At 38.7% G+C, this 27,741-nt stretch overlaps 1 protein-coding gene across 8 annotated transcripts in view; it reads right to left on the reverse strand.

The window, feature by feature from the left end:
• Positions 1-509: 509 nt before the first annotated feature.
• The window catches only part of RBBP8 (RB binding protein 8, endonuclease), a 114,000-nt gene continuing 86,768 nt past the window's right edge, over positions 510-27,741 (reverse strand). For 6 of the 8 annotated variants that reach the window (XM_032293212.1, XM_032293214.1, XM_032293210.1 and 3 more), the window contains 5 exons: positions 24,462-24,605; positions 20,405-20,474; positions 10,081-10,177; positions 5,143-5,284; positions 510-857 (listed from right to left, as the gene is read on the reverse strand). In XM_032293212.1, coding sequence (XP_032149103.1) covers positions 760-857; positions 5,143-5,284; positions 10,081-10,177; positions 20,405-20,474; positions 24,462-24,605 — 551 coding nt within the window. In that variant the 3' untranslated portion in view covers positions 510-759. Of the gene's footprint in view, positions 858-5,142; positions 5,285-10,080; positions 10,178-16,301; positions 16,735-20,404; positions 20,475-24,461; positions 24,606-27,741 lie in introns of those variants that run through there. The other 2 variants (XM_032293215.1, XM_032293217.1) reach the window with 2 other exon arrangements.

Raw genomic sequence — 27,741 nt, forward strand, 5'->3', positions numbered from 1 at the left:
GTAGTCCCAGCTACTGGGGAGGCTGAGGTGGGAGAACTGCTTGAACCCAGGAAGCGGAGGTTGCAGTGAGCCGAAATCATGCCACTAGCCTGGTGACGGAGTGAGACCATGTCTCAAAAAAAAAAAAAAAAAAAAAAAAAAGTATAATGAAAAGAAAACAGGTGAAGAGCTGGAAAATTATGATCAGATCAGAAAATAATGTTTACAGTATACGGGAAAGGAAAAAGTCAGTATTTGTGGACACCTTGAAAGGAATTTATGACAGCGTAGTATCTGATTCCAATTCAACAAAAGTTGGGGAGTTTAAATAAACAATTAAAATATACCCCTTCTTTTTTGTTTAAAAAAAGACTTAAATGCTAGACACTGGTAAGACCTAGAGAAGTGCAACTGATGAAGAAAATAAAAATCCATAATGATTAACATGAAGTCATGCTCAATGTAAATACCAAGGGAAGAGGAAGTAAAAAGAAAAGAACTGAAAGGCAACAAATCACAGACTACAACTATTGTATTTTCAAAATTTTATTAGGTATTACTACATAAAGTGAATAAACAACTCAAGTTAGAGTGCAAAATGAAAGCATCCTTGTTGTTTTAAAGGTGCAAAAGCAAAATATCACAAACATTTTCAATAGAAAACTGATTTATAGATCTATTTACAGAAGATCAAAAAAATTAGTGTTTAATACCAACTTTAACTATAAATAACTAAGAAGGAAAAAACTGTCCTCCATCCTTCTGTTTCTTTTTCAACATCTATGTCTTTTGCTCCTTGCCTTTTGGAGAAAATATTGCGTTGTAAGGCTGACGTCTTTTTGGACGAGGACAAGGATCAAGATCTTCCTTAATATAACCTTAAAAACAAATCATAAACTTAGAAGACTATATGTGCAACATAAATTTCTTTCAGTTTATCTCCAGTAAACATTTCTCTTATTTGATGCTTTGTAAGTTTACATCATTCTTCTGATTATTAGCTGTGTGATGCTGATGATTAATTTCACTATCATGTTTCCTCATTTATAACTAATAATGATAGCAGCAAACGTTTACCAAATGCTTGCATACATCATCTCATACATTCCTTTGAAGTAGTTTCTACTATACCTGTTTCACAGATGAGGTAAGAGACTCAAGGAAGTTAAATTACTTGTTCAAGTTCACAAAGCTAGAAAGTAGAAGAGCTGAGACCTGGCCCAAGCTCTTTCTTTCCAATTTTAGTATATGTGCTGCCGAAGCGAGCACTCCCAAGCTCTTTCTTATCCCAGATTCAGAGCTCTTAAACTTTTCTATTCTCCCTCCCATAGGTAGCTGTAAAGGGGGACAAAGTGCTAAACATGACCTCTACTATTATAAATCTCAGGTACTTATCAAAAAGACTTTTTCCAGTAGCTATTTAAGTAGTCAATTCGTGTATACCCTTCAGATTATTATTATTATTATTTTTTTTTGAGACGGAGTTTCGCTCTTGTTACCCAGGCTGGAGTGCAATGGTGCGATCTCGGCTCACCGCAACCTCCGCGTCCCGGGTTCAGGCAATTCTCCTGCCCCAGCCTTCTGAGTTGCTGGGATTACAGGCACGCACCACCATGCCCAGCTAATGTTTTGTATTTTTAGTAGAGGCGGGGTTTCACCATGTTGACCAGGATGGTCTCGATCTCTTGACCTCGTGATCCACCCGCCTCGGCCTCCCACAGTGCTGGGATTACAGGCTTGAGCCACCGCGCCCGGCCTCAGATTATTTGATCTCCTAAGGTGTCTCTAAGCATGTAATTTTCAGGGGAAGTATGCTCTGCCATACACATAGGGGTACAAGCACAGGCTTTATCCAGACTGTCTGATTCTATCTGGTGACCAAGCAATGAGATCCCACATCAAAGGTGACTAAATCTGGCTTATTAATGGGGAATGCAGAAATATAGTGAAAGCTGTCAGAGACTTTGCATCTTCTGGAAAAACCATCTTACAATTAAACATCTGGAGCTTCTCCAAAAGTGAAGGTTTCTCCCTCCTTGTGCAGCTAAACCATCAGAACTTTTTTTTTTTTTTTGAGACAGAGTCTTACTCTGTCACCCAGGCTGGAGTGTGATGGGTATGATTTCGGCTCACTGCAACCTCCACCTCCCAGGTTCAAGTGATTCTCTTGCCTCAGCATCCCAAGTAGATGGGATTACTTGCCATGTGTCACCATGTCTGGCTAATTTTTGTATTTTTTAGTAGAGATGGAGTTTTGCCACGTTGGTCAGGCTGCTCTAGAACTCCTGACCTCAGGTGATCCACCCACCTTGGCCTCCCAAAGTGCTGGGATAACAGGTGTGAGCCACCATCAGAACTCTTGAGAATAGTTTCTTTTAAAAATTAAATTAAATTAAATTAATTGTTTTTTTTGAAACAGGGTCTTGCTCTGTTGCCTAGGCTGGAGTGCAATGGTGCAATCATGGCTCACTGCAGCCTTCACCTCCAGGGCTCAAGCCATCCTCCCATCTCAGCCTCCTGAGTTACTGCTGGGACTAAAGGCATGGCATGCGCCACCATACCTAGCTAATTTTATTATTTATTTCTTATAGAGTCAAGGTCTCACTCTGTTGCCCAGGCTGGTCTCAAACTCCTGGGCTCAACAAATCCTCCCACCTTGGATTCCCAAAGTACTGGGATTACAGGTGTGAGACACTGTGTCCAGCCAAGAATAGTTTCTATAAGATGGAAAGGCTGAACAGAAATTCTAGGTGGTAATTTTATCATTTGACATTTATTCAATACTATTTTATCTTCTTGTGGGTAAAAAAATTTTTTAAGACAAGTCAAGTACAGTAATGAGAAGGGAGGGAAAGAGTAGAACAAGGAGTTCCATCTGTATTTGAACGATCAACTGTGATAACTTATTGCCTCTGGACCAGCTAAAACTCAGTATTTTAAACCACAAGGTATGACTTAGTCTGTAACTGGGTGGTCTTTGGACCATGGAGAAAATAGCAAAAAATAATAAATAGGTCAGATAAGTCCCTGCTTAGGTAATATATTTCATCTCTTATGGTTTTTTCCTAAACAGCTTCATTCAAGTATAATACTTGGTATGTAATAAATTGTACATATGCAATGTGAATATTCAACTCTCACGTTTCAGGGTGATTCTGAATTAAAATTCTTCATAAAACTAAGAGTAAATTATCTGATTAAAAATAATGTCTGTACCAACATTCATTTAATAACAAATGAGTTTTGAACTATATGTGCCACATACACAAAAAGTCTAAGAATACAATAATGTAGAGAGTAAAATCTTCAGTTACAGAGGCTCCTTTAGGCTGGGCTTGGTGGCTGACACCTGTAAACCCAGCACTTTGGGAGGCTAAAGTGGGTGGATCACTTGAGGTCAGGAGTTTGAGACCAGCCTGGCCAATATGGTGAAACCCCATCTCTACTAAAAATATACACACACAAAAATAGCTGGGTGTGGTGATGCACGCCTGTAGTCCCAGCTACTTGGGAGGCTTGGGGAGGAGAATCACTTGAACCCAGGAGGCAGAGGTTGCAGTGAGCTGAGATCGTGCCATTGCACTCTAACCTAGGCCTTGTAGCGAGACTCCATCTCCTAGTTATTAAATGTTCTTATGAGTTCCTCTGGAATGATATTTTTACAACAAAGGGTCTGTGAGATGGACCCTTATTAATTAAATAGCTCCTTTAAGGTTAAAGACTCGAGCATTTAATTTCATTTAAACCATTTAAGTTTATTGATTACAATAAACTTTAGACTTTAGTGACTATGAATTACTGTATGCCTGGAATACCGGTAATGTCCAGATTGATAGTCCTAGCTAAGGGAGTATGCACCCCGAAGATAGTTATATGACATGAAGACTTCAGAACACACACCTAACTGTCTTAACTCTGGTAGAAAATATAAAACCAGAAAAGTGTGAATCTATATTTTTTTAGCATTATGCTGCTGGTTAGATAGAACAAAAATTACTACTCATGACCTTTTATTAACAGCCTAAAAGCTGAATATGTTCTCAAATTATATTAAATATAAGTGTCATATCTAAACAAGCTAGTTGGGTGTCAACAACCTTACAAATAAACATTTTTAAAATTCAGATACCATTTATAAACATCCAGCACTCTGGGTAAGTGAGGTTTTAAAATCCAAAATTCATAGTAGTAGATTTAAAAAGATGCTGTCTTTTTAAACATTACTTTGCTGTGAGTTTAGTTTTTGTAAGATTATTTATTTTATTTAAAGTCATTTTAGCCGGGTGCAGTGCCTCATGGCTGTAATCCCAGCGTTTTGGGAGGTCAGGGCAGGGGGGGCCACTTGAGGCCAGGAGTTCAAGAACAGCCTGAGCAACATAGTGAAACCCTGTCTCTAGGAAAAAAAAAAAAAAAAAAGTGCTGGGTGTGGTGGCATATGCCTATAGTCCTAGCTATTTGGAAGGCTGAGGTAGGAGGATAGTTTGAGCCCTTAAGTCTGAGCCTTCAGTGAGCCACTATACTCGAGCCTGGGTGACAGAATGAGGCCCTATCCAAAAAACAAAAATTTTTTTGATGATAGAATAAAAGAGAAATTGCTTTTTAAAATTTGAATGGTAAACCAGAATAATATACACACAATCACATTAAAGTGATATAAACAATCTCTAATTCCAACTAAATTACTGAAGAGTCCTTTTATCTTTAGGAATGTTTTTATGTCACAAAACTACCACCCAATTTGCAGCAGAAGGTAAAGGGAACCATAGAAAAAAGGTACATGTTCAGACTTGGGAATATACAGTATTTAATTTTATTATCTTATTTTATTTTTGAGATGGAGTCTTGCTCTGTCACCCAGGCTGGAGTACAATGACACAATGTCGGCTCATTGCAACCCCCGTTTCCTGGGTTCAAGCAATTCTCTTGCCTCAGCCTCCCGAGTAGCTGGGACTACAGGCATGTGCCACCATGCCTGGCTAATTTTTTGTATTTTTAGTAGAGACAGGGCTTCACCATGTTGGCCAGGCTGGTCTTAAACTCCTGACTTCAGGTGATCCACCCATTTCAGTCTCCCAAAGTGCTGGGATTACAGGCGTGAGCCACCACGTCCAGCCACGTATTTAAAAAAATTAATTATAAAAATGTTACAATCTATATTCTCACCTCTTTCCATACAAGTCTGAGTGGAAGGAAAACCAACTTCCCAAAAATTCTCTGGTGTGTTGGGTGGAATGTAGCGGAATCGGTGTCTTGAGCAGGAAGCCAACTTCTTTTCTCTTTCTTCTGCTGACATATCTGCATAATACTAATAATAAAAACTGGTAAGCTTTTTCATTGAAGAATAGTAAGTGTAGTGTTATGCTTACTGATTATAAACGAGAAGCTAACAAAAGCCATTTACTAAGATATTCGGCATTCTAAGGAAACTTAATACTCACTGATGATACTACTAGTAATTAATTCTTGAGATGGAGTCCTCACACTGTTATCTGGGCTGGAGTGCAATGGCATGATCTTGGCTCACTGTAACCTCTACACCCTGGTTTCACGCGATTCTCCTGCCTCAGCCTCCCAAGTAGCTGGGATTACAGGTGCACACCACCACACCCAGCTAATTTTTTTGTATTTTTAGTAGAGAGGGTTTCACTATGTTGGCCAGATTGGTCTTGAACTCCTGGCCTCGTGATCTGCCTGCCTGAGCCTCCCAACATGCTGGGATTACAGGTGTGAGCCACTGTGCCTGGCCTAGTAATTAATTCTTACAGACAGTATTAATTACTTACTAATAGTAATCAGTGCTGATGTTGGTCTGTGAAGTGTCTGCTTCACTGACGAGAAAAGGAGCTTGTATCACAATGTAAACCAATAAAATGCTTCGTTCATCAATAAAGTCTTACAATGATGAAAAAAAGCCAGCTGAACTTGACAGTGCTTAGTGATACAGCTGATTTATACACTGGTACAAACTCTTTATCCTTATTAGACCAGTAACAAAAATTCAGAGGTCTGTATGTTTCTTAATTGTTATTTGAACGTAATGTGTATTTCAAAGTAATTTTCCTATCTCTACAGTTTTAAAAAATAATTTAGATCTGAATATAGTAGGCTCCATGACTTCTCTCTTTAAGGTTTCAGTTAGGATCAAAAGCGCAGTATTTTTTCACAACTGTGAAAACAAAGAACTTGAACTTCACGCACACAAGGATAAAATTGCATGTAAAAATTGTACAGCTTTTCAAGGCCCAGACCTAACGAAAACAAAGTAGTAGTTTAAGGTTTAATAGAACATAGATGACAGAATCAAATTTTTTTTTGAGAGATGGAGTCTTGCTCTATCACCCAGGCTGGGGTGCAGTGGCACAATCTTGGCTTGCTGCAACCTCTGCCTCCCGTGTTCAATCGATTCTCCTGCCTCAGCTTGCTGAGTAGCTGGTGTGCGCCACCATGCCCAGCTAATTTTGTATTTTTAGCAGAGATGGGGATTCACTGTATGTTGGCCAGGCTGGTCTCGAACTCCTGACCTCAAGTGATCCCACCTGTCTTGGCCTCCCAAAGTGCTGGGGTTATAGGCATGAGCCACCCAGAATCACATATTTAATCCAACCAATTCCTTCATTTTACACTTGAGAAACTGAAAATGAAAGTGGTAATTTGCCAAAGATATCACCTATTGAAAGTGATAAACTTAAAACTAGAATTTAAATTTGAAGTAAAAGCTTTTAATACATTTCTATTTTACGTAGATTAAAGGCTTTAAAGAAGCTTGTTGAAACAACTTTATTCAGGCATCTTTTTCTTCGTTCTCACTGCCCTAAGTATAAGCCTTTGTTACCTTAGTCTGAGCTTTGGGATGAGATGAGATGACCTTAGAGAATCAGGGCTTACTGGAAAAGAAACACTTCCGCTGAATGAAAACATACTTGAGAAACAGTAGTCAGTCAGTGCAGCTGTTGTAACACAGCAAGCAAGTGGGTGAGTGGTAGAAGAGGAAATCAGAGAGGAAGTGCGGAAACAGGAAATCAGAGTTTGTTGTCCTGACGAGGACTTTGGATTCTTTTTCTTAGTGGGATAGGAGGACATTGAAAGATTCTGGGAATGACATGATTCCACTTTTATTCTAAAAAGATTATTAGGGAAAAAAAGACCATTCACTGCTGAGCTGAACGTATATTGCAAAGAGACAAGAATGAAAAGCAAAAGAGAATGGGGACAGGTACATGGAAACTCTCTGTACTTTCTGTAAAACTTTGCTGTGAACCTATAACTGCTCTAAAAAATAAAGTTTTAGAGTTAAAAAAAAAAAATGACCAGCGGAGCACTTAGAAGCTATTACAATAGCCTAGACAAGATAAAATGTTGCTTTGGTCCAGGGCATTAGTGGTGGTGATAGTAAGTGGATGGAAACGTGATATATTTTGAAGGAAGCATCAATGGGATTTGTTGATACATAAGTTGTTGAGATGTGAAAGAAAAAAGTAGTGAATAAACGACAAGCTCTCAGGACTTATAGGAGACTCAGTGGTGAGGTTTGGCATTGAGGGCAGATATTATATGTTTGTTTTTGGATATGTGAAATCTGCGATCACTATCGCACATCCACTTGAGTATTGCACACTCCACTTGTAGAACAGGCAATGGGATAAATTTAAGAACTGCAAAGCATATAGTATTTAAGTACATGGGACTGGCACTCCTACTTCTGGTCATGATGGAGTAACAGAGCAGATTCACCCTCCTATCTTAAATAACTAGTAAAACTACAATGTATACAATAATGGTTTTCAGGGATTGGGTAACAGACAGCATGGGAAGTGATTATTGAGAATAAATTCAACTTAACAGTGTTTCTAGAAGAAGAGCTTTTTTCTAACTAGTAGGATTAGTTCTAGATCATGGAGTTATGGCTATAACTAAAAACTTGAGATTTATTCAATGTAGACCATATTCTTAAGAAATCATGATATATTCAATTTGTGTAATGAAAACTCACAAACTCACATTATAGGCTTTTGCTTGTATTGGCAAACTGCTTTTAAAAATGGTGATCCCAACTTATATTCCCATTGTTAGTATATAAGAGCACATTTTCAGCCAATGCTTACCTGCATTACAATCTAGTCATACTGTCACATACAATTTTAATGTGCGTGGTTATCAAGTTTTCTAGCCCATATGTTAAAAAGGAATTTTAAAATGGGAAGTAAATTGCTGAAGGCAGGTATCTGAGAGCTAATGGACAACAAGGGAAGAAATAAAAACAGCATATTCCAGGATGAAACAGAACCTGCCTGGGACTATTTAGTAAAAGGACAATCAATGCAGTTGGCCCTTCATATTCTTGGGTTCTGCATTCATGGATATAACCAGATGTGGATCAAAAATATTCAGAAAAAAACCTGTATCTGTATTGAACATGTATAGACTATTTTTCTTGTCATTCCCTAAACAACACAATATAACAACTATTTACATAGCATTTACATTGTAATAGGGATTAGAAGTAATCTAGAGGTAATTTAAAGTATATGAAAGAATGTGCATAGGTTATAGGCAAACACCATGTCATCTTGTATCAGGGACTTGCACATCCGTGAATTTTGGTATCCACAGTAGGTCCAGAAGCCAGTTCCCCAAAGATACAAAGGGAGGTCTGTACCATCTACTTCAACATCCAATGTATAAAAAGAAAAATGAAAGCGTTTAAGTGTTTATTCATTACATCTTGTTTAGGAAGAAAAATGTTTGGCGCAGTGGCTCATGCCCTTATAATCTCAGCACTTCGGGAGGCCAAGGCAGGCAGATCACCTGAGGTTGGGAGTTCAAGACCAGAGTGACCAACATGGAGAAAATCCATCTCTATTGAATATAAAAATAGCCGGGCATGGTGGTGCATGCCTACAATCCCAGCTACTTGGGAGGCTGAGGCAGGAGAATCACTTGAACCCAGGCAGCGGAGATTGTGGTGAGCTGAGATTGCGCCACTGCACTCCAGCCTGGGCAACAAGAGTGAAACTCAGTCTCAAAAAAAAAAAAAAGAACTTGGCTGGAAGCAGTGGCTCGTGCCTGTAATTCCAGCACTTTGAGAGGCCTAGGTGGGTAGAACTCCACTTGACGTCAGGAGTTCAAGACCAGCCTGGCCAAATAGTGAAACCCTGTCTCTGCTAAAAACACAAAAATTAGTCATATGTGGTGGTGGGCGCCTGTAATCCCAACTATTCAGAAGGCTGAGGCAGGAGAATTGCTTGAATCCAGGAGACAGAGTCTGCAGCGAGCCGAGATCACACCACTGTACTCCAGCCTGGGCAACAGAGTGAGATTCTGTCTCCAAAAAAAAAAAAAAAAAAAAAAAACCTTATAGTGGTACCAATTATTTAAAAAAAAATTTGAGTATACTTCATTTCCTGAGAGTGCTGGTGAAAATCATAAATGTTACAGTAAAGTTTCCTACTAAAATATCAAAGGTTTCTACAAATAGTGTATGTATAGGAGCCTTTGCTGTAACATAACACAAGAGGGAACAACTAATGCAAATACAGAAAAGAAAAATGGCATGAATGTCTTAAGCTGGTCATAAGAACTAGGGCTTATGCCCCAGACTCACGTAATCTAAGAGAAACTAAGGGCTTTTCATCTGTTTATATGTTTCAGGTCACAGTCAGAATACTTTTTTTTTTTTTTTTAAAGACAGTTTCGCTTTGTCACCCAGGCTGAAGTGCAGTGTCAAAATCTCAGCTCACTGCAACCTCTGCCTCCTAGATTTAAGTGATTCTCATGCCTCAGTCTCCTGAGTAGCTGGAATTACAGGTGTAAGCCACCATACCCAGGTAATTTTTGTATTTTTAGTAGAGACAGGGTTTCACATGTTGGCCAGGCTGGTCTTGAACTTCTAGCCTCAAGTGACCTGACCTCCTCAGCTTCCCAAAGTGCTGGGATTACAGACATGAGCCACTGCACCTGACCCAGATATTTTTTATTCCTTCTGTTATGCCTGGCTCAAATAAGAGGTTTCTAAAACAAGTATGGTTTGTATATGTGATTTTAAAGTCATGCATTTATTATCTATAAAGCCATACTTAAAATTAGTAACACATTAATACTTACAATTTCACATTCCTTACATGTGTGTCCAAGCAGTTTTCTTCTCTCCTCTTTTTTCCGAACCACCTCAATATGAGGAAAATTTTGCAAGCTAGTCTCTCTGGGGGAAAAATGAATTAAATTACAAAGCTTAGAGTTCAGAGTAGAAATAATTCCCAAAACATTCATTCATTTTATTTGAAATGCTTATTCAGTATGTTAGGAAACTACTGCTTCAACAAATACTTATTAAGTGCTTACTATACACCAAGTATTTTTATGGGTATTTTTTTCTAACTAAAAAATAAAACTATTTACTATCCAAAGTGATCTACAAATTCAGGGTAATCCCCATCAAAATACCAATAATGTTCTTCACAGGAATATCTATTTATTTAGAGACAGGCTGGAGTACAATGGCACGATCTTGGCTCACTGCAACCTCTGCCTCCCGGGTTCAAGCGATTCTTGTGTCTCAGCCTTTGGAGTAGCTAGGATTACAGGTCTGTGCCACCACACCTGGCTAATTTTTGTATTTTTGGTACAGACAGGGTTTCACCATGTTGGTCAGGCTGGTACTGAACTCCTGACCTCAGGTGATTTGCCCACCTCAGCCTCCCAAAGTGCTAGTATTACAAGCATGAGCCACCACGCCCAGCCTTTCACAGAAATGTAAAAAAAATCCTAAAATTAGTATGAAACCATTAAAGACATAGCAACAGCCAAAGTAATCCTGAGCAAAGAGAACAAAGCTGGACGGGCACAGTGGCTCACTTGAGGTTAAGAGTTTGAGACCAGCCTGGACAACATGGCAAAACCCTGTCTCTACTAAAAACACAAAAAATAGCCAGGTGTGGTAGCACAGGCCTGTAAATCTCAGCTACTCAGGAGGCTGAGGCCTCAAAATTGCTTGAACCTGGAAGGCAAAGGTTTGCAATGAGCCAAGACTGTGCCACTGCACTCTAGCCAGAACAAAAGAGTGAGACTCTGTCTCAAATTTAAAAAAAAAGCAGCAGCAAGCTGGTGGCAAAATATTATCAGACTTCAAACTGTACAAAGCTATAGTTACCAAAACAGCATGGTACTGGCATAAAAACAGATATATAGAGCAATGGAACAGAGTATCAGAAATTAATTAATGCGTCTATAGTCAACTGATTTTTTTTTTTTTTTTTTTTTTGAGACGGAGTCTTGCACCGTTGCCCAGGCTAGAGTGCAGTTGTGCTATCTCGGCTCACTGCAACCTCCGCCTCCCAGGTTCAAGTGATTCTCCTATCTCAGCCTCCTGGAGTAGCTGGGATTACAGGCACACACCACCACACCTGGCTAATGTTTGTATTTTTAGTAGAGATGGGGTTTCGCTATGTTGGCCAGGCTGGTCTCGAATTCCCGATCTCGTGATCCACCTGTCTCCGCCTCCCAAAGTGCTGAGATTACAGGCACACGCCACGATGCCTAGCCGATTATATTTTAGTTTTTGAGACAGAGTTTTGCTTTTGTTGCTCAGGCTGGAGTGCCATGGTGCCGCCTCTGCTCGCTACAACCTCTGCAGTGAGCAAAGAGTTCAAGCGATTCTCCTGCCTCAGTCTCCTGAGTAGCTGGGATTACAGCCGTGCGTCACCACTCCCGGCTAATTTTGTATTTTTAGTAGAGACAGGGTTTCTCCATGTAGGTCAGGCTGGTCTTGAGCTCCTGACCTCTGGTGATCCGCCTGCCTTGGCCTCCCAAAGTGTTGGGATTACAGGCGTAAGCCACTGCACCTGGCTAGTCAACTGATTTTTTACATAGGAGCCAAGAACATTCATTGGGGAAAGGATAGCCTCTTTAATAAACGGTGCTGGTAAAACAGGATATCCACTTGCAGAACAATGAAAATAGGCTCCTATTTCTCACCCAATATAAAAATAAACTCAAAATGAGTCAAAGACCTAAATGTAAGACCAAAACTATAAAACTAGAAAAAAAACACAGGGGAAATGTTTCAGGACATTGGTCTGGGAAAAGACTATGAATAAGACCTCAAAATAGCAGACAATAAAAGCAAAAATAAACAAGTGGGATTATCCTGAATGGCAGTTACTATTACTTCCTTCTTTCACTGGCTGAAAATAATAATTAGGTTAGGAGATAAAATATAATAACCTATTTAAAAATGAACATTGTATTATGAAACTCATAAACTGGCACTGTATTAACATTAAAAAACAAACAAACAAACAAAAAACTGCCTGTTTCCAGTACTAAGAACCCAGATTTCAGGACTAACTTCTTCCCAGAGAAGAGTCACCTGTTTGTATGCCACTTGCCATTTTGCTTACGAGAAACATTACTGGCCAGGTGTGGTGGCTCATGCCTATAATCCCAGCACTTAGGGAGACTGAGGCAAAAGGATTTTTTGAGACCAAGACCAGGGTTTGAGACCAGCCTGGGCAACATAGCAAGACCCCTGTCTCTACAAAAAATAAAAATAAAAAATTAGCTGCATGTGGTGGCACCACCTACAGTCCCAGGTACTCAGGAGGCTGAGGTTGGAAGACTACCTGAGCCCAGGAGTTTGAGGCTGCAGTGAACAATGATTGTACCATTGCACTCTAGCCTAGGTGACAAAGTGAGATCCTGTTCCCCCTCCAAAAGCAAGCAAGCAAGCAAGCAAGGAAGATAGACAGATTACCTTATGCTGCCTCCACCTACCATGAGTTCTTAAAAATATTATGCGTAATTATCATTTGTGATTGTCTTTAAGTGAGTTAAGATCCTACTGTGAATCACGGAAACTAAAGCCACTAGGTATGGTTTAATATGCTATGGAGTACTTTGGGAATAAAGAGCAATCAGGAAGCACAAAATTTTATTTTATTTATTATTATTTCTTTATTTAGTTTTAAGACAGGTTCTTGCTTTGTGAAGTGGCATGAGCATAGCTTACTGTAGCCTTGAACTCCTGGGCTCAAGCGATCCTCCTGCTTCAGCCTCCTGAGTTAGCCTGGACTACAGGTCCAAGCCACAAGGCCCAGCTAAAGTTTGCTTTTTAGTAGATACAAAGTCTTACTATGTTGCCCAGGTTGGTCTTGAAGTCCTGGCCTCACAAACGTCTTTAATGTCATCTGTAATAGTAAATCCTTTCCAGAGGTTTTCAGTTTACTTTGCCTATCACAGGAATCACCATCAATGGCAGCTATAGCCTTACGACATTTCTTAAGTAATAGAACTTGAAAGTCAAACTACTACTTGATCCAGTCTGCATAATGACGCTGCATTGTTAGCAGGCATGAAAACAACATTCATCCACCCTGGCCAACATGGTAAAATCCCGTCTCTATTAAAAATACAAAAAAAATTAGCCAGGTGTGGTGGCACACACCTGTAATCCCAGCTACTTGGGAGGCTGAGGCACGAGAATCACTTGAACCTGTAAGGCAGAGGCTGCAATGGGCCAAGATAGCACCACTGTACTCCAGCCTGGGGGTCAGAGTGAGACTGCCTCAAAAATAAACAAACAAACAAAAATTTAAAAAAAATTCATCTCCTTGTGTATCTGGGTCAGAGCTCTTGGGTGACAATGTTCTTTGTCAATGAATAGTAGTATTGAAATCACCTTTGCAAAAATTACGACAGTGGGAAAAATCTGACCTAGCTGACTTTATCTTGCTTTTAACCTTTAAGCTGCCTTTATTTTTGGGCATAGGCCAAGTTAACTATGAGAAAAATTTAGTTTAACTTTAAGACGAAAATGCTAACAGCCCCTTCTGGAAATTAGCCCTGTCCTTGCTCAGGGACTGAAACCACCTTTGTAAAACTAACAAAATTAGCCACGAGGTTGTTTTAAAACAAAGATGTTATGAGCCCCTTCCCAAAGCCAACTCCTCCTTCTTGCTCAGGGACTTAAACCACCTATGTAAAACTAACAAATCAGTCAAGAGGTTAAAATTATGGCTCAGGAGTGGAGTCATGTAGACAGAGGTCATGGGATTTCTAACCTCCTCAATTGCTCCTACAAATGACGTCACTATTATAAAACATTAGGGTGTGAGGTATTTTTCAGATCCTATATTTTGACAGACCAGCTGGGCTCACCTGCGCTGGTTGCCCATACCAAAAAACCGGTTCAATTGGTCTTGTGATCCCACCCAAAATCTGACTCAGTACAAAAAGACAGCTTTGATCCCCCTATAATTTCATCCCTAACCAAACCAATCTCCATTCCCCGGTTCCCAGCTCCCTCCCTGCCAAACTACCCTTAAAAAACCATAGCTTCCAATTTTGGGGGGAAGTTGATTTAAATAATAACAACTCTAATCCTCCCACTTGACTAGCTCTGCAATTATTACATTCTTTCTCTACTATAATCTCACTGTCTCGGTTAATCAGCTCTATTTGTATGGTGGGAAAAGAAAGAGAAAAAACAACTGTTGGATGATTACAGTATTTTGAATTTCCTGATCAACAGGCTTAAAATATTTAGTAAACCATGCCATAAACAGATGTGCTATCATCCAGGCTTTGTTACTCTATTTCTAAAGCACAGGCATGGTAGATTTAGCATAATTCTTCAGGGTCCTAGGATTTTCAGAATGGTAAATGAACATTGGCTTCAACTTAAAGTCACCAGCTATATTAACCCAAACAAGTCAACCTGTCCTTTGAAGTCCTGAAGCCAGGCACTGGTTTCTCCCTTCTAGCTATCAGTCATAGATGGCATCTTCTTCCAATAGAAGGCTGTTTCATCTACATTGAAAATCTGTTGTTTAGTTCAGCCACCTTCATCATTGATCTCAGCCAAATATTCTTGATAATTTGCTGCTACAGCTTCTACACCAGTACTTGCTGTTTGCTTTGCACTTTTATGTTATGGATATGGTTTCTTTCCTTAAACCTCATGAACCAACCTCTGCTAGTTTCAAACTTTTCTTCTACAGCTTCCTCACACTAAAGAGAGTTAGAGCCTTGCTATGGATTAGGCATTGGCTTAAACGAACACGGTGGCTGGTTTGATCTTCAATCTAGACCACTGAAATTTCCTCCCTGTTTCTCTTTCATTTCCTCCCTCCTTCCCCTTCTTTTTCTTTTCTTTTCTTTTTTTTTTTTTTTTTTTTTTTTTTTTTTGAGATGGAGTCTTGCTATCCTTGCCCAGGCTAGAGTGCAATGGCGAGACTTTGGCTCACTGCAACCTCCGCCTCCCAGGTTCAAGCAATTCTTTTGCCTCACCCTCCCGAGTAGCTGGGAATATAGGTGCCCGCCACCATGCCTAGCTAATTTGTGTTACTGTTAGTAGAGATGGGGTTTCACCATGTTGGCCAGGCTGATCTTGAACTCCTAACCTCGTGATCTTCCGCCTGTCTCAGCTTCCCAAAGTGCGGGATTACAGGTGTAAGTCACCGCGCCTGGCCAGTCTGTTTCACTTTCTTATCATTGATGTTTTCACTGGAGTAGCACTTGTGATTTTCTTGAAGAACTTTCCTTTGCCCAGCGACTCAGGAGGCTGGGGCAGGAGAATTGCCTGAACCCGGGAGGCAGAGGTTGCAGTGAGCCGAGATCGCGCCATTGCACTCCAGCCTGGGTAACAAGAGCGAAACTCCATCTCAAAAAAAAAAAAAAAAAAAAAAAAAGGTTTTGGTATCAAAAAAAATTATTTTTAAATCCAAAAAAAAAAAAAAAAAAAAAAGAACTTTCCTTTGCAATCACAACTTGGCTGACTGGGGTAAAAGGCCTAGCTTTTAACTTATCTTGGCTTTTGAAATGTCTTCCTCATTAAGCTTAATTATTTCTAGCATTTGATTTAAAAGTAAGTGATGTGCAACTCTTCCTTACACTTGTATACTTAGAGGCCAGCATAGTTTTTTTTTTGAGACAGAATCTCACTTTGTCTCCCAGGTTGGAGCACAGAGGTGCAATCACAGCTCACTGTAGTCTCTACCTCCTGGGCTCAAGCAATCCTCCTACTTCAGCCTCCCCAGTATAATAGCTGGAACTACAGGTGTGTGCCACCACACTCAGCTAATTTTTTTGTATTTTTTGTAGAGACTTTTCCATGTTGTCCAGGCTGGTCTCAATCCGCTCACTGTGGCTCCCAAAGTTCTGGGATTACAGGCATGAGCCATTGTGCCTGGCGCCCCATTGCAGGGTTCTTTAATTGGCCTAATTTCGCTGTTGTTGTGTCTCAGGAAATAGGGAGGCCCAAAGAGAGGAGGAGAGATGGGAAAATGGTTGGATGATGGAGCAGCCAGAACACACAGGATATTCATAGATTGAGTTTGCTGTCTTTTATCGGCATGGTTCATGGTGCCCCAAAACAATTATAATAATAGCATCAAAGATCACTGATCACAGAACACTGTAACAGATATAATAATAATGAAGAAGTTTGAAATATTGTGAGAATTACCAAAATGTGACAAAGAAACACGAAGTAAGCACATGCTATTGGAAAAATGCTGCTGACAGATTTGTTCAAAGCAAGGTTGCCACAGACCTTCAATTTGTAAAAAACACAGTATCTGCAAAGCCCAGTAAAGCAGAGTGAAAAAGAAAGCATGCCTTAAAAGGAAGTGCAAAGAAAAGATCACATACATGCCCCTCTAGCTGGCAAACGCTTTCCCTCAAAAAGAGAAGTTTTAGTCACTCTATTATGTTATAGGTACTTTTTCGTTTCAACTCAAGAACCCTCAACTCTGGTGTGATCTGTGAATTTAAAAAGGCAAACCAAGAAAGTACACACAAAAAATATTGCCACAACTATATTTTCTTTCAAAGAGCTTATGGAATCCTAAGATTATGCAGATAGCATTTTGGCCATATCCTTTCCTCTGAATATTATCTACTCCACTTCTTAGTGTCTTATAATGAAGCAGGGAATGGTATCTGTAGTAGACCTCAAAGCATCACTTAAACAAGCTTCTTGTCCCTGATACTACACAATCCATCTTCCCAGGCTTTGCAGTATTCGTATTCTCAGTGGGGAAAGCAACAGTGTAACTGAGAATTTTAGCCTCTCTATCCACCTCTTATTCTCCAGCAACCTAACTGCTTCAGAATAAATACAACTACTCATATATTTTCTAAAAAACTAGTGAACCTCTAATATGAAACATTTAAAATGACAGTTTTTTTTTTTTTTTTCGAGACAGTGTCTCACTCTGTTGTCCAGAATGGAGTGCAGTGGTGTGATCATAGCTCACGGCAGCCTTGGCTTCCTGGGCTCAAGCAATCCTTCCAACCTAAGCTTCCTGAGTAGCTGGGACTATAGGCACACACCATCACATCTAGCTAATTTTTAATTTTTTATAGAGATGGGGTCTCACTATGTTGCCCAGGCTGGTCTCAAACTCCTGGGCTCAAGCGATCCTTCTGCCAAAGCCTCCCAAAGTGCTGGGAATACAGGCATAAGCCACCTAGAAAATCACAGTTCTTACCCTGCAGTCCTACTTCTCGGAATCTATCCCAATGATTTCCAGGCAAAAATATGAAAAGAGAACGTGCAAGGTTATTCACTGCAGCATTGTGTGCACTAGGCATAACTGTCAACAACACAAGTGTCCATTGCTAGGAAATAAACTATGGTAGAGTCACATAATAAAGTACTATGGAGCTAAAAAGAAACAAGGAATATCACTATATACAGCTTGAGTGATTTCCAGGACCTATAGTTAAATAAAGAAGTGAAGAATATATAATATTCTATATGAGTCATAGAGAGCATGACTATATACATGTATTTGCTTCTATTTTTTAGGATGGAAGAAAAATAATAAATTTTAAACAAATGATTACCTACAAGGATAGGGAACTAATAAGATACAGAGGCCAAGGATAGAAATGAGATTTATCTGAATACACTTGTATTATAGTCTGGTACAATATCATACTTCCTGTCCATTATATGCATTATATATATAATACATTATGTTTTATATGCTTTTAAAATAATTAAATATGAAAAGAAAACCCAAGTCCTAAAAAATCAAAAACAAATTAAAATAAACTTGTGTACTGAATTGGTGGCCTAACTACGTAGAAAATAATTATTCCAAATGCCTTTAAACACAGTGATTTGACTGTACATTTCTAAAAGGATGCATGTTAAGGACAAAAGAGCATACAAAAAATTTTATTATATTATTGGTGGTATTATTTTGAAACTGCTTTATGTGTATTGTGGAATAAAATAAAGAATTACGTTGGTGGCACTGAAAAGGGGGATTTTTGGTAGGTGGGAAAGTAAATACAGACATAAGATAGAAGAGGTTACATAAATATCCTGTGGTCCTGAATTTCAGTTAGAGCCATCAGTATGGAGTATAGTCTACCTTAAAAAATCAAAATGATACAAAAAACCTTCTTCCTAATTCTGTCCACCTAAAAGGCCTAGAAACAATGACTAATGCAAAACCCTAGCAGCCAGACTGTGGCCTAAATACCATTTCTCACTAAAAAGAACTAGGAAAAATGGCAGAGTCCAGATACCACAAGCAAGAAAACTATGAAACATGACTAGGGTGGCCATTCAAAGAAGCTTCCTTTAGGCAAAGATGGGACAATTTGAATATCTCTAAAGATAATGACTGCAATGGATTACAACATATCAAATATACTTAAATTCATTAGTATATAATGACATCTGAACAAAAAACAACCTAGTCACATTTAGGATGCTAGAGTACCATTTGTTTGGAAAACTGGTAACTAAAGAAAAAGAATTAAGCATTAACAAAATGACAGCTCTTTCAGCATCTCACAGGAATGAAAAAAAAAATATCTTGGCCTGTTAGATTTCTAAAATTCTCAACAGAAATAAAAATAAAAGGAGTAACTTTACTTATTGAGTAACTCAATTTACCAACATCATAACTTCAAGAGAAAACCAATTTTTTTGAATGAATTACTATGTCTTCAATTTGTTTTAAGAACAAATAGTAGGTGACTATAAGTAACAGAATTTGCAATCTTTGCAGAAAAGGCAGAAAGTCGCATTATGGTTATATCAAGATGCTTAGGGCCAGGTGTGGTGGCTCACGCTTGTAATCCCAGCACTTTGGAAGCCCAGGTGGGTGGATCACCCGAGGTCATGAGTTTGAGACCAGCTGGACCAACATGGTGAAACCCTGTATCTACTAAAGATACAAAAAAATTAGCCGGGCGTGGTGACAGGTGCCTGTAGTCCAGCCCAGCTACTCGGGAGGCTGAGGCAGGAGAATCACTTGAACCCAGGAGGCCGGAGGTTGCAGTGAGCTGAGATTGCGTCATTGCACTCCAGCCTGGGCAACAGGGGCAAAACTCTGTCTCAAAATCAACAACAACAACAAAAAATGCTTAAGGGTTTTTTGTTTTGTTTTTTGAAGATTCAGAAATCCTTATAAAATAATTCTGAAGCATAATAAACCTAAGTCTTTACCTAAAGTCTTATACTACATAAAACTTATACAATTTAATAAATAACCCAAGTTGAAAATAAGATAGAATAAAAAGACAATTTAAAAAAAAAAAAAAGCAGAGAGACTGGGTGTGGTGGCTCATGCTTGTAATGCCAGCACTTTGGGAGGCTGGGGCGGGTGGGTCACTTGAGGTCAGGAGTTTGAGACCAGCCTGGCCAACACAGTGAAACCCCGTTGCTAACAGAAATACAAAAATTATCCTGGCCTGGTGGTGGACACCTGTAATCTCAGCTACCTTGGGAGGTTGAGGTGGGAGAATCACTTCAACCCAGGAGACAGAGGTTGCAGTGAGCTGAGATCGTGCCACTGTACTCCAGTCTGGGCGACAGAGCAAAACTCCGTCTTAAAAAAGAAAAAAAATACACACACGCACACAGAGAAAATCACTATTACCACTGACAAGAAAAAGGTGATGGTGGTAAAAATTTTCTTCTTTGTAAAATTTGTCGTTTTTATGCTTGAGTCTCTTTTTTATGACCATAAAGTAAATAATTTTAATTTAACCAAAGTAGCAATTTATCAGTTTAGAGATACTCTGACAAAGACAGCTCTATTGACCTGGCGTGGTGGCTCATGGCTGTAATCCCAGCACTTTGGGAGGCTGAGGCAGATGGATGACTTGAGCCCAGGAGTTCAAGATCAGACTGGGCAACGTGGTGAAGCCCTGTCTCTACAAAAAATTTAAAAAATTAGCCGGGTGTGGTAGTATGTGCCTGTAGTCCCAGCTACTAGGGAGGCTGAGGTGGGAGTATTGCTTGAGTCCAGGAATCAGAGGTTGCAGTGAGCTGAGATTAAGCTATTGCACTCTAGCCGGGGAGACAGAGTGAGACTCTGTCTTAAAAAAAAAGGAGAGAGAGAAATAAACGACAGCTCTACTGTCCTTCCAGTCACATTGCTGGTGTAAATCAAAACCAACTTACCTTTTATCATCTTTAAAATATGGCTCCACAAATGCTTTCTGCTTGACTTTGTCTTGTTTATCACCATGAGCTATAAACAAAGCATGCACATTACAAACTAAATGTAGAACTTAATGGGAAATAGTTAGCTAGCTTGGAAGAAAATGACATTTCAAACTTCCATTTTTATTGGGTTTCATGCTCTAGGCCTCTGAGCAACTCATTTAAATTTTCTATAACTACTTTTTCCATTCTTTTGCATATGCATAATAAGGAGGGTGCTGATTGTCTCATTTATCTCAAAATTACTCCACAGCTAAAAGTCATTATCTCAGAAAATATTTTAGTTTAAAAGAAATACTCAGATGCCCGTTATTATCATTTGACAAGAAACAACAACAAAAGCAGCTTTCAATATTAATTTTGGCCGGGCGTGGTGGCTCACACCTGTCATCTCAGCACTTTGGGAGGCTGAGGTGGGTGGATCACCTGATGTCAGGAGCTCGAGATCACCTGGCAAACATAGTGAAACCCTGTCTCTGCTAAAATACAAAATTAGCCAGGCACGGTGGCACATGCCTATAATCCCAGCTACACGGGAGGCTGGGGCAGGAGAATCACTTGAACGCAGGAGGCAGAGGTTGCAGTGAACAAAGATGAGCCATTGCACTCCAGCCTGGCAAGAAAAGCAAAACTCCGTCTCAAAAAAAATTTATATATATATTTTAGTTCTATTGATTAAGAATTTTTTGCTTGTATTATTTTAAATTTACATGTAATTATACATCTTTATGAAGCATGATATCCTGATATATGTACACAATGTGTAATGATCAAATTACGGTAATTAGCATATCTGTCACCTCAAACATTTGTCATTTCTTTGTGTTGGGAACATTCAAAATCTGTGCTTTTAGCTATTTGAAAACATACAGTAAGTTGTTGTTAATTATAGTAACCATATAGTGCTATAGAACACTACAACTTAGTCCTTCTATTTAGCTTTTTGTTTCCTTATTTTATTTTTTTTTAAGACAGAGTCTTGCTCTGCCACCCAGGCTGGAGTGTAGTGGCATGATCTCAGCTCACTGCAACCTCTGCCTTCAGGTTCAAGCAATTCTCCTGCCTCAGCCTCCAAGTAGCTGGGACTACGGGCATGCACCATCACGTCCAGTTAATTTTTTGTATTTTTAGTAGAGACTGAGTTTTCACCATGTTAGCCAGGATGGTCTCAATCTCCTGACCTCGTGATCTGCCCATCTTGGCCTCCCAAAGTGCTGGAATTACAGGCGTGAGCCACCAGGCCCAGCCCTCTTATTTTTCTTAGAGATGGGGTCTGCTATGTTGCCCAGGCTAGAGTGCAGGGGCAATTCATAGGTACTGTACCACTACTGATCATCATTAACGTTTTTACCTGCTCCATTTCTAAACTGGGCCAGTTTATTCCTCCTTAAGCAACTTAGTGGTCTCCTCCTTCTAAGAGGCTGCCGTATTGATGCTAAACTTAATATGGACCATACCCTAGAACTCCAATACAGCGCTACGCCAAGAACTCCAGGGCTATAGCTATCCTCCTGCCTCAGCCTCTTGAGTAGTTGGGACTATGGGTACCTGCCACCTTGCTTGGCTAGCTATATTTTTATATCCATTAACCAACCTTTGACTATCCCCGCCTTCCCCACCTATAGTAACCACTATTCTACTCTCTACTTCTATGAGATCAACTTTTTTAGCTTCCATATACGAATAAGAACATGTGGTATTTATCTTTCTGTGCCTGGCTTATTTCACTTAATATAATGTTCTCCAAGCCCATCCATGTTTGCACAAATGACAGAATTTTGTTCTTTTTAATGGCCACATTTTCTTTATTCAACTCTAAATAGACACTTAGGTTGATTTCATATCTTGGCTATTGTGAATGGTGCTGCAGTAAACATGAGTGCAGGTATCTCTTTGACATACTGATTTCCTTTCCTTTGGATACACACCCAGTAGTGGGACTGCTGGATCTATGCTAGCTCCATATTTCTTTGAGGAATCTTCATACTATTTTCCATAATGGCTGTACTAATTTACATTCCCACCAATCCTGTTGATTTTTATTATGCATCTTTAAGGTAAGTTATAACTAGGGAATAAGCAGATTAAAGATTTTATCAGAACATTGGTGACAAAGATTAAGAACTTGAGCTCAGAACTTGGGACCTGACTCCTAAGATGTCTAGACTCAAAGAACCAACTACTAGCATTTACTCGAAGAATAAAAATTTACTGAGCATTGTGCTAAGTTCTGGACATACAATGTATAACAAGAGAGACGAGGTCTCTTGTCTTCATGGGGTTTATATTACAGTGAGGAAAACAGGCATTAAGCAAGCAGAGAGTTAAACATTAAGCAGGTAGACAGTTAAGGCTTATGTGAGAAAGCACATGTAAGGTAGTAACTGGGTTGAGAAAATAAATATACAATAAATCCTAAATTATATGCCTGGGTGACTAGGAAAAATTAAAAAGTCTGAAGATTATTTGGCAGGAAGTAAAGGAAATTGGCCTAGACATATTACATTTAAGCTGCAGAGACACAAAAGTATCTCACAGTACTCAGAAATGCAAGACTAAAGATGCACATTTGGAATTATTTTCAGAGGTGGAGCTAATAAAAGCTGTGAGGGAAAACAAGTTGCGAGGGAGAAAGAGTCTTGGGGATATTCTAGGAAATAGAATTTGCGATAAATAAAAAGAACAGTGCAGCACCGTCAGAAAAGCTAACTGAGAAGAAATTCTGGGATAGTCAATGTCAAATGTAACTTAAAACAGGGAACAAAAATTAATAAGTACATCTTCGCAAGAAAATATTCTTTTTCTTTGAAGTGAAATCTATTTGCAAAAGGTCCTTCTTGGGGGAAAAAGTATACTGAACAGCTGTAAATTTTTATTACAATATTTACTCAATGGAGTTCTTGCCATGGACTAAGCAAGGAAAAGTATACTGTCCTCTATCTTTGGTTTGGGTCTCATTCACTTTTGAGTTAAGGGCTGTTGTTTTAAAAACCAAATGGAAACATGAGCATAATCAAGATTGTGCCACAGCAGAAGGTATGTTCACTTAAACCAGCATAAAACAATCTTTGCACCAGATTAAAATTTCAGACCAATTTAATCATAATGAAAACAGAGTTAGCAAAAATTACAATTTTCAATCCAAATTAACCACTTAGCTTTTCAGTTAGAGTATTCTTTTTCTGATTGCTATCCTACATTACAAAATTACTGCTTCTAATGCAAGAGATTTTAAGACTAATACACATGGTTACATTAGGTATTTTGTCTGGTAAGATGAAGCATTCACAACAGAAAATAGATCTGAATCTATCTTTTATGATTTTTTAATTTTTACTTTTTGAGACAGGGTTTCACTCTGTTGCCCAGGCTGGAGTACAGTGGGTGGTTCGCTCAAGCAGCCACAACCTCCTGGGTGTTCAAGTGATCCTCCCGCCCCAGCCCCACAAGTAGCTGGGCCCACTGGTATGTGTCGCCACACTGAGCTAATTTTTGTAGAAATAAGGTTTTGTCATATTGCTCAGGCTGGTCTTGAACTCTTGAGCTCAAGCAATCCGTCTGCCTTGGCCCCCTAAAGTGTTGGGATTACAGGTGTGAACCACTCTGCCTGGCGGGATCTGAATGTTCTACAAAATTTTTTCTTTCTACTGCTATTACAATTAATTTAATAATTAACAGAAGTTTCTCAAAACTTTTTTATCAACTTTATATATATTTAGGAAGAGATTTATAATACCAAACTAAGATTAGTTTCTTAGTTCTAATAAATATTCTATAGCTATATAACATGTTAACATAAGGAGAGGTTGAGTCAAAGGTACATGAGAATGCCAAACAATTTTCTAGAACTCTTATTAATGTGAAATTATCTCAAAATTTTAAAAAACGGAAAAAAATTTGTATGTGAAATATGAAACTTTAATTGTTGATATGTCATCAAGCCTTTGTTAATTAGCTTGATAACTTACTGAATTCTGCAACTGAGAAGCCATAATTATAGAGAAAATAATCTTACTGTGTGGTTTCTTTGTGGTAGCAGACATTTCCTCCTCTTCATCTGCTGCTTGGGAAAAACTATCTGCCAAACAGGATTCATATTCTTCATGTGCTGTCCGATCAAACATATCTTCCAAGCTATCATTCATTTTTCTTTCTTCATCTATGTAAAAGAGCATTGGCTTAGGGCAACAAGCAAGCTTTTGCTTCCTATGTAGACCAACACGAAACTGCATTAACTGCCACACAACAATGGAATGCAGTTCTTAAAGACACTTCTTAAACCATGGTTGTTAAAATGTGGATTATATATTGGGTACGAAGCTTAATACCTGTGTGATGTAATAATATGTACAACAAATTCCCATGACATATGTTTATCTATGTAACAAGTCTTCCCATGTACCCGCAAACCTAAAATAAAAGTTTAAGAATTTAAAATTCTTTTAAAAAGAGAAAAAAAATGTGGAATTACAGGCCTTACTCTGAAGAGAGTATTCTTTAATACTCTTGTAATAGATGTAACAGTGAATAGATGTAATATCAGTAGTGAAATGCTTGTAGACACATATGTAAAGGATAATTCTAAGAATGTTGGTTGTAAGCTGCCTTGTTAAGAGTGTTAAATTTAGTGAATATAAATGAGTAACAAACTATAATGTATGTAATGAAGTGTTTAAAGGCATTTCTTTAAACCATGATTATTACAGTGAGGGTTGCAGGCCTGGCTGCGAAAAGTGATCTTTTGGTGTATAGATGTAATGCATGTAGTGAAGTGTTTGTGGACACATGCTAAACACGATTCTAAGAATGTTAGTTGTAAGCCGTAATGCTGAGTGTTAATTCAGTTACTCTAAGTGAGTAACAAACTGTAATGTATGCAATGAAGTATTTAAAAAGACACTTCTTAAATCATGATTCTTACAATAAGGTTCAATTTTAGTAATTCATGCATGAGGTAAGAATAAACTCCCAACTCTGGGAGTTTACAAAGGCTTTATGTTATGGCTTTAAATGTCCTTTACTCATGCTTTTTTTTTTTTTTTTTTGAGACAGAGTCTTGCTCTGTCACCTGGACTGGAGTGCAGTGATATGATACCGGCTCACTGCAACCTCCGCCTCCCGGGTTCAAGAAATCCTCTGCTCAGCCTTTGGAGTAGCTGGGATTACAGGCGCCCGCCACCATGCCCAGCTAATTTTTGTATTTTTAGTAGAGACGAGGTTCCACCATGTTGGCCAGGCTGGTCTCAAACTCCTGACCTCAAATGACCAGCCTGCCTTGGCCTCCCAAAGTGCTGGGATAATAGGTGTGAGTCACCGTGCCTGGCCTCTCATGCTTAGTTTTGTAATGAAGTAGCAAAAAAAGTATTTTCTTGCATCATCATTAGCATCTGGTAGTTTAGTATTACTAGAAATTAAAAATTCAATGCCATATTTGAAATGGAAAGTGATAAATTCATCGTCACAGATCTAACTACATTTCCTGTTATATAATCACATTTTAAAAACACCAGAGTTTAAATCCAGTTGGCTAACAAATATGACAGAAAAGAGGTCTGCTGAGATTATTCTATATAATTATTACCTTTCCCAACCTGCAGCACTCTCTCATTCTTACCTTGCTTTACCTTTCTCTCTCCTGCACTTACCATCATCTATCATATCTATAATTGCTTATTTCTCTCATTAGAATGTAAGTTCCCTGAGGTAAGTACTTTTGTTCTGTTTGTTATCTTTAGTTCCTAAAATACTTCCTACTACAAAATTTTTGCTTGATATATATTAATGATTAAACATTTATTCTGCATGCTGAATGTCAAATTTGTAAATAAAATATAACTTCTATGCACCAGGCACTGTGCTAGGCATCCTCAGAGCATTCTGTATAAGCTGTTTGTAAAACAATATGTTAAATTGCTGATTTATTTTTGTTTGATTTGTGATTGTGAAATACCTGAAGACAGAGAATACGTCCTTGTTGATCTTTCTATCAGAGCACCTAGTAGGTCTAACACAGAGTAGGTGCATGAAAATTTTCTGAACTGAAATATTGGCAGTAATATGAAATTTTTATTGGTATATTTTATTTTATTTTTTTTATTTTTTTAAAGATAGGGTTTCACCATGATGGCCAGGCTGGTCTTGAGCTCCTGACCTCAGGTGATCCACCCACCTCGGCCTCCCAAAGTGCTAGGATTACAGGTGTGAGCCACCATGCCTGGCGGTATATTTCATTTTAAACCAATTCGAAATGTTGGAAAAGTTTTACCTTATGGGGTAATTTTTTTCTTTCATATATGACCTCACTAATGTCTCTTATTTCATGTGCTGTTCTTACAACATGATATCAACACTCTTCCCAATGAGTGTCACTGAGTTCATTTTCCTTTATGCCTGTGCAGATCTTTATGACACTATGTTACCTCTGAGATCATAAAAATGCCACCTACTTCTGTTTTGTTCTCTTGGGGTGCTGACTCTGGGAACTTAGCCTCCATGTGAAAAGGAAGCTCAAAGGAGCCTATATGAGTAAGCCCTGAGAATGAAAGAGGAGATGCCAAGTCACTTTCCAACTGCCCAGCCCTCTGCTGTTTCAGTTCCAGCCACCATCTGCCTACAATTGCATGAGACCCTGAAACAGAACTGATCAGCCAAGCCTTTCCCGAATTCCTGAGCCACAGAAACTATGAAGATAAGAAAATGATGCTGTTTGAATCCTCTGAGTTATTCAAGTGATTCATTCATTACGTAGCAATAGTATATATAGGACTTTATTAGCCAAAATTATCTCTATAATAACTTCCCCACATTAGTCCAAGTGCTAATTTGTCTTTCACATGATACTTGCTTCAAATAAATTTGAGAAACTACTGTCTTCTGAATAGATTTAAAGCCTAAGTGGTCATACTTTAGATTTTCTCTTTTCTACAAAAGTGAGAAAAACATGATCAGAGGCTGGTACCAGGAACAAAATAATTTTAAAAGCAAAGTATCCTCTTAAGACAAGTTATTTAGTGTCATACAAACCATAAAATGACAATAAACGACAGTGAAGGTTTTTTCTTTTAATAGTTATTGGCTTACCTACCTAGGCAACCATCTGTTTCATCATATGGTTGTTATTTATCATTAAAGAACAAATAATTAAGGCAAAGACTTCTAAAATTTTCTTTCATTTACTGCATTTAAGGAAGCAAAAGATAAGCTGTTTCAAAAGAAGCCAGGGCAAGACTACTTTATTTTTTTGCTTTGAGGAGGTAGACTATAGAAAATTCACCAGAAGGTAAGGAATGCATACC

This window comes from Sapajus apella, unplaced genomic scaffold (genome assembly GCF_009761245.1).
Source record: "Sapajus apella isolate SASKATOON/1434 unplaced genomic scaffold, GSC_monkey_1.0 scaffold29, whole genome shotgun sequence".
Classification (NCBI taxonomy): domain Eukaryota; kingdom Metazoa; phylum Chordata; class Mammalia; order Primates; family Cebidae; genus Sapajus; species Sapajus apella.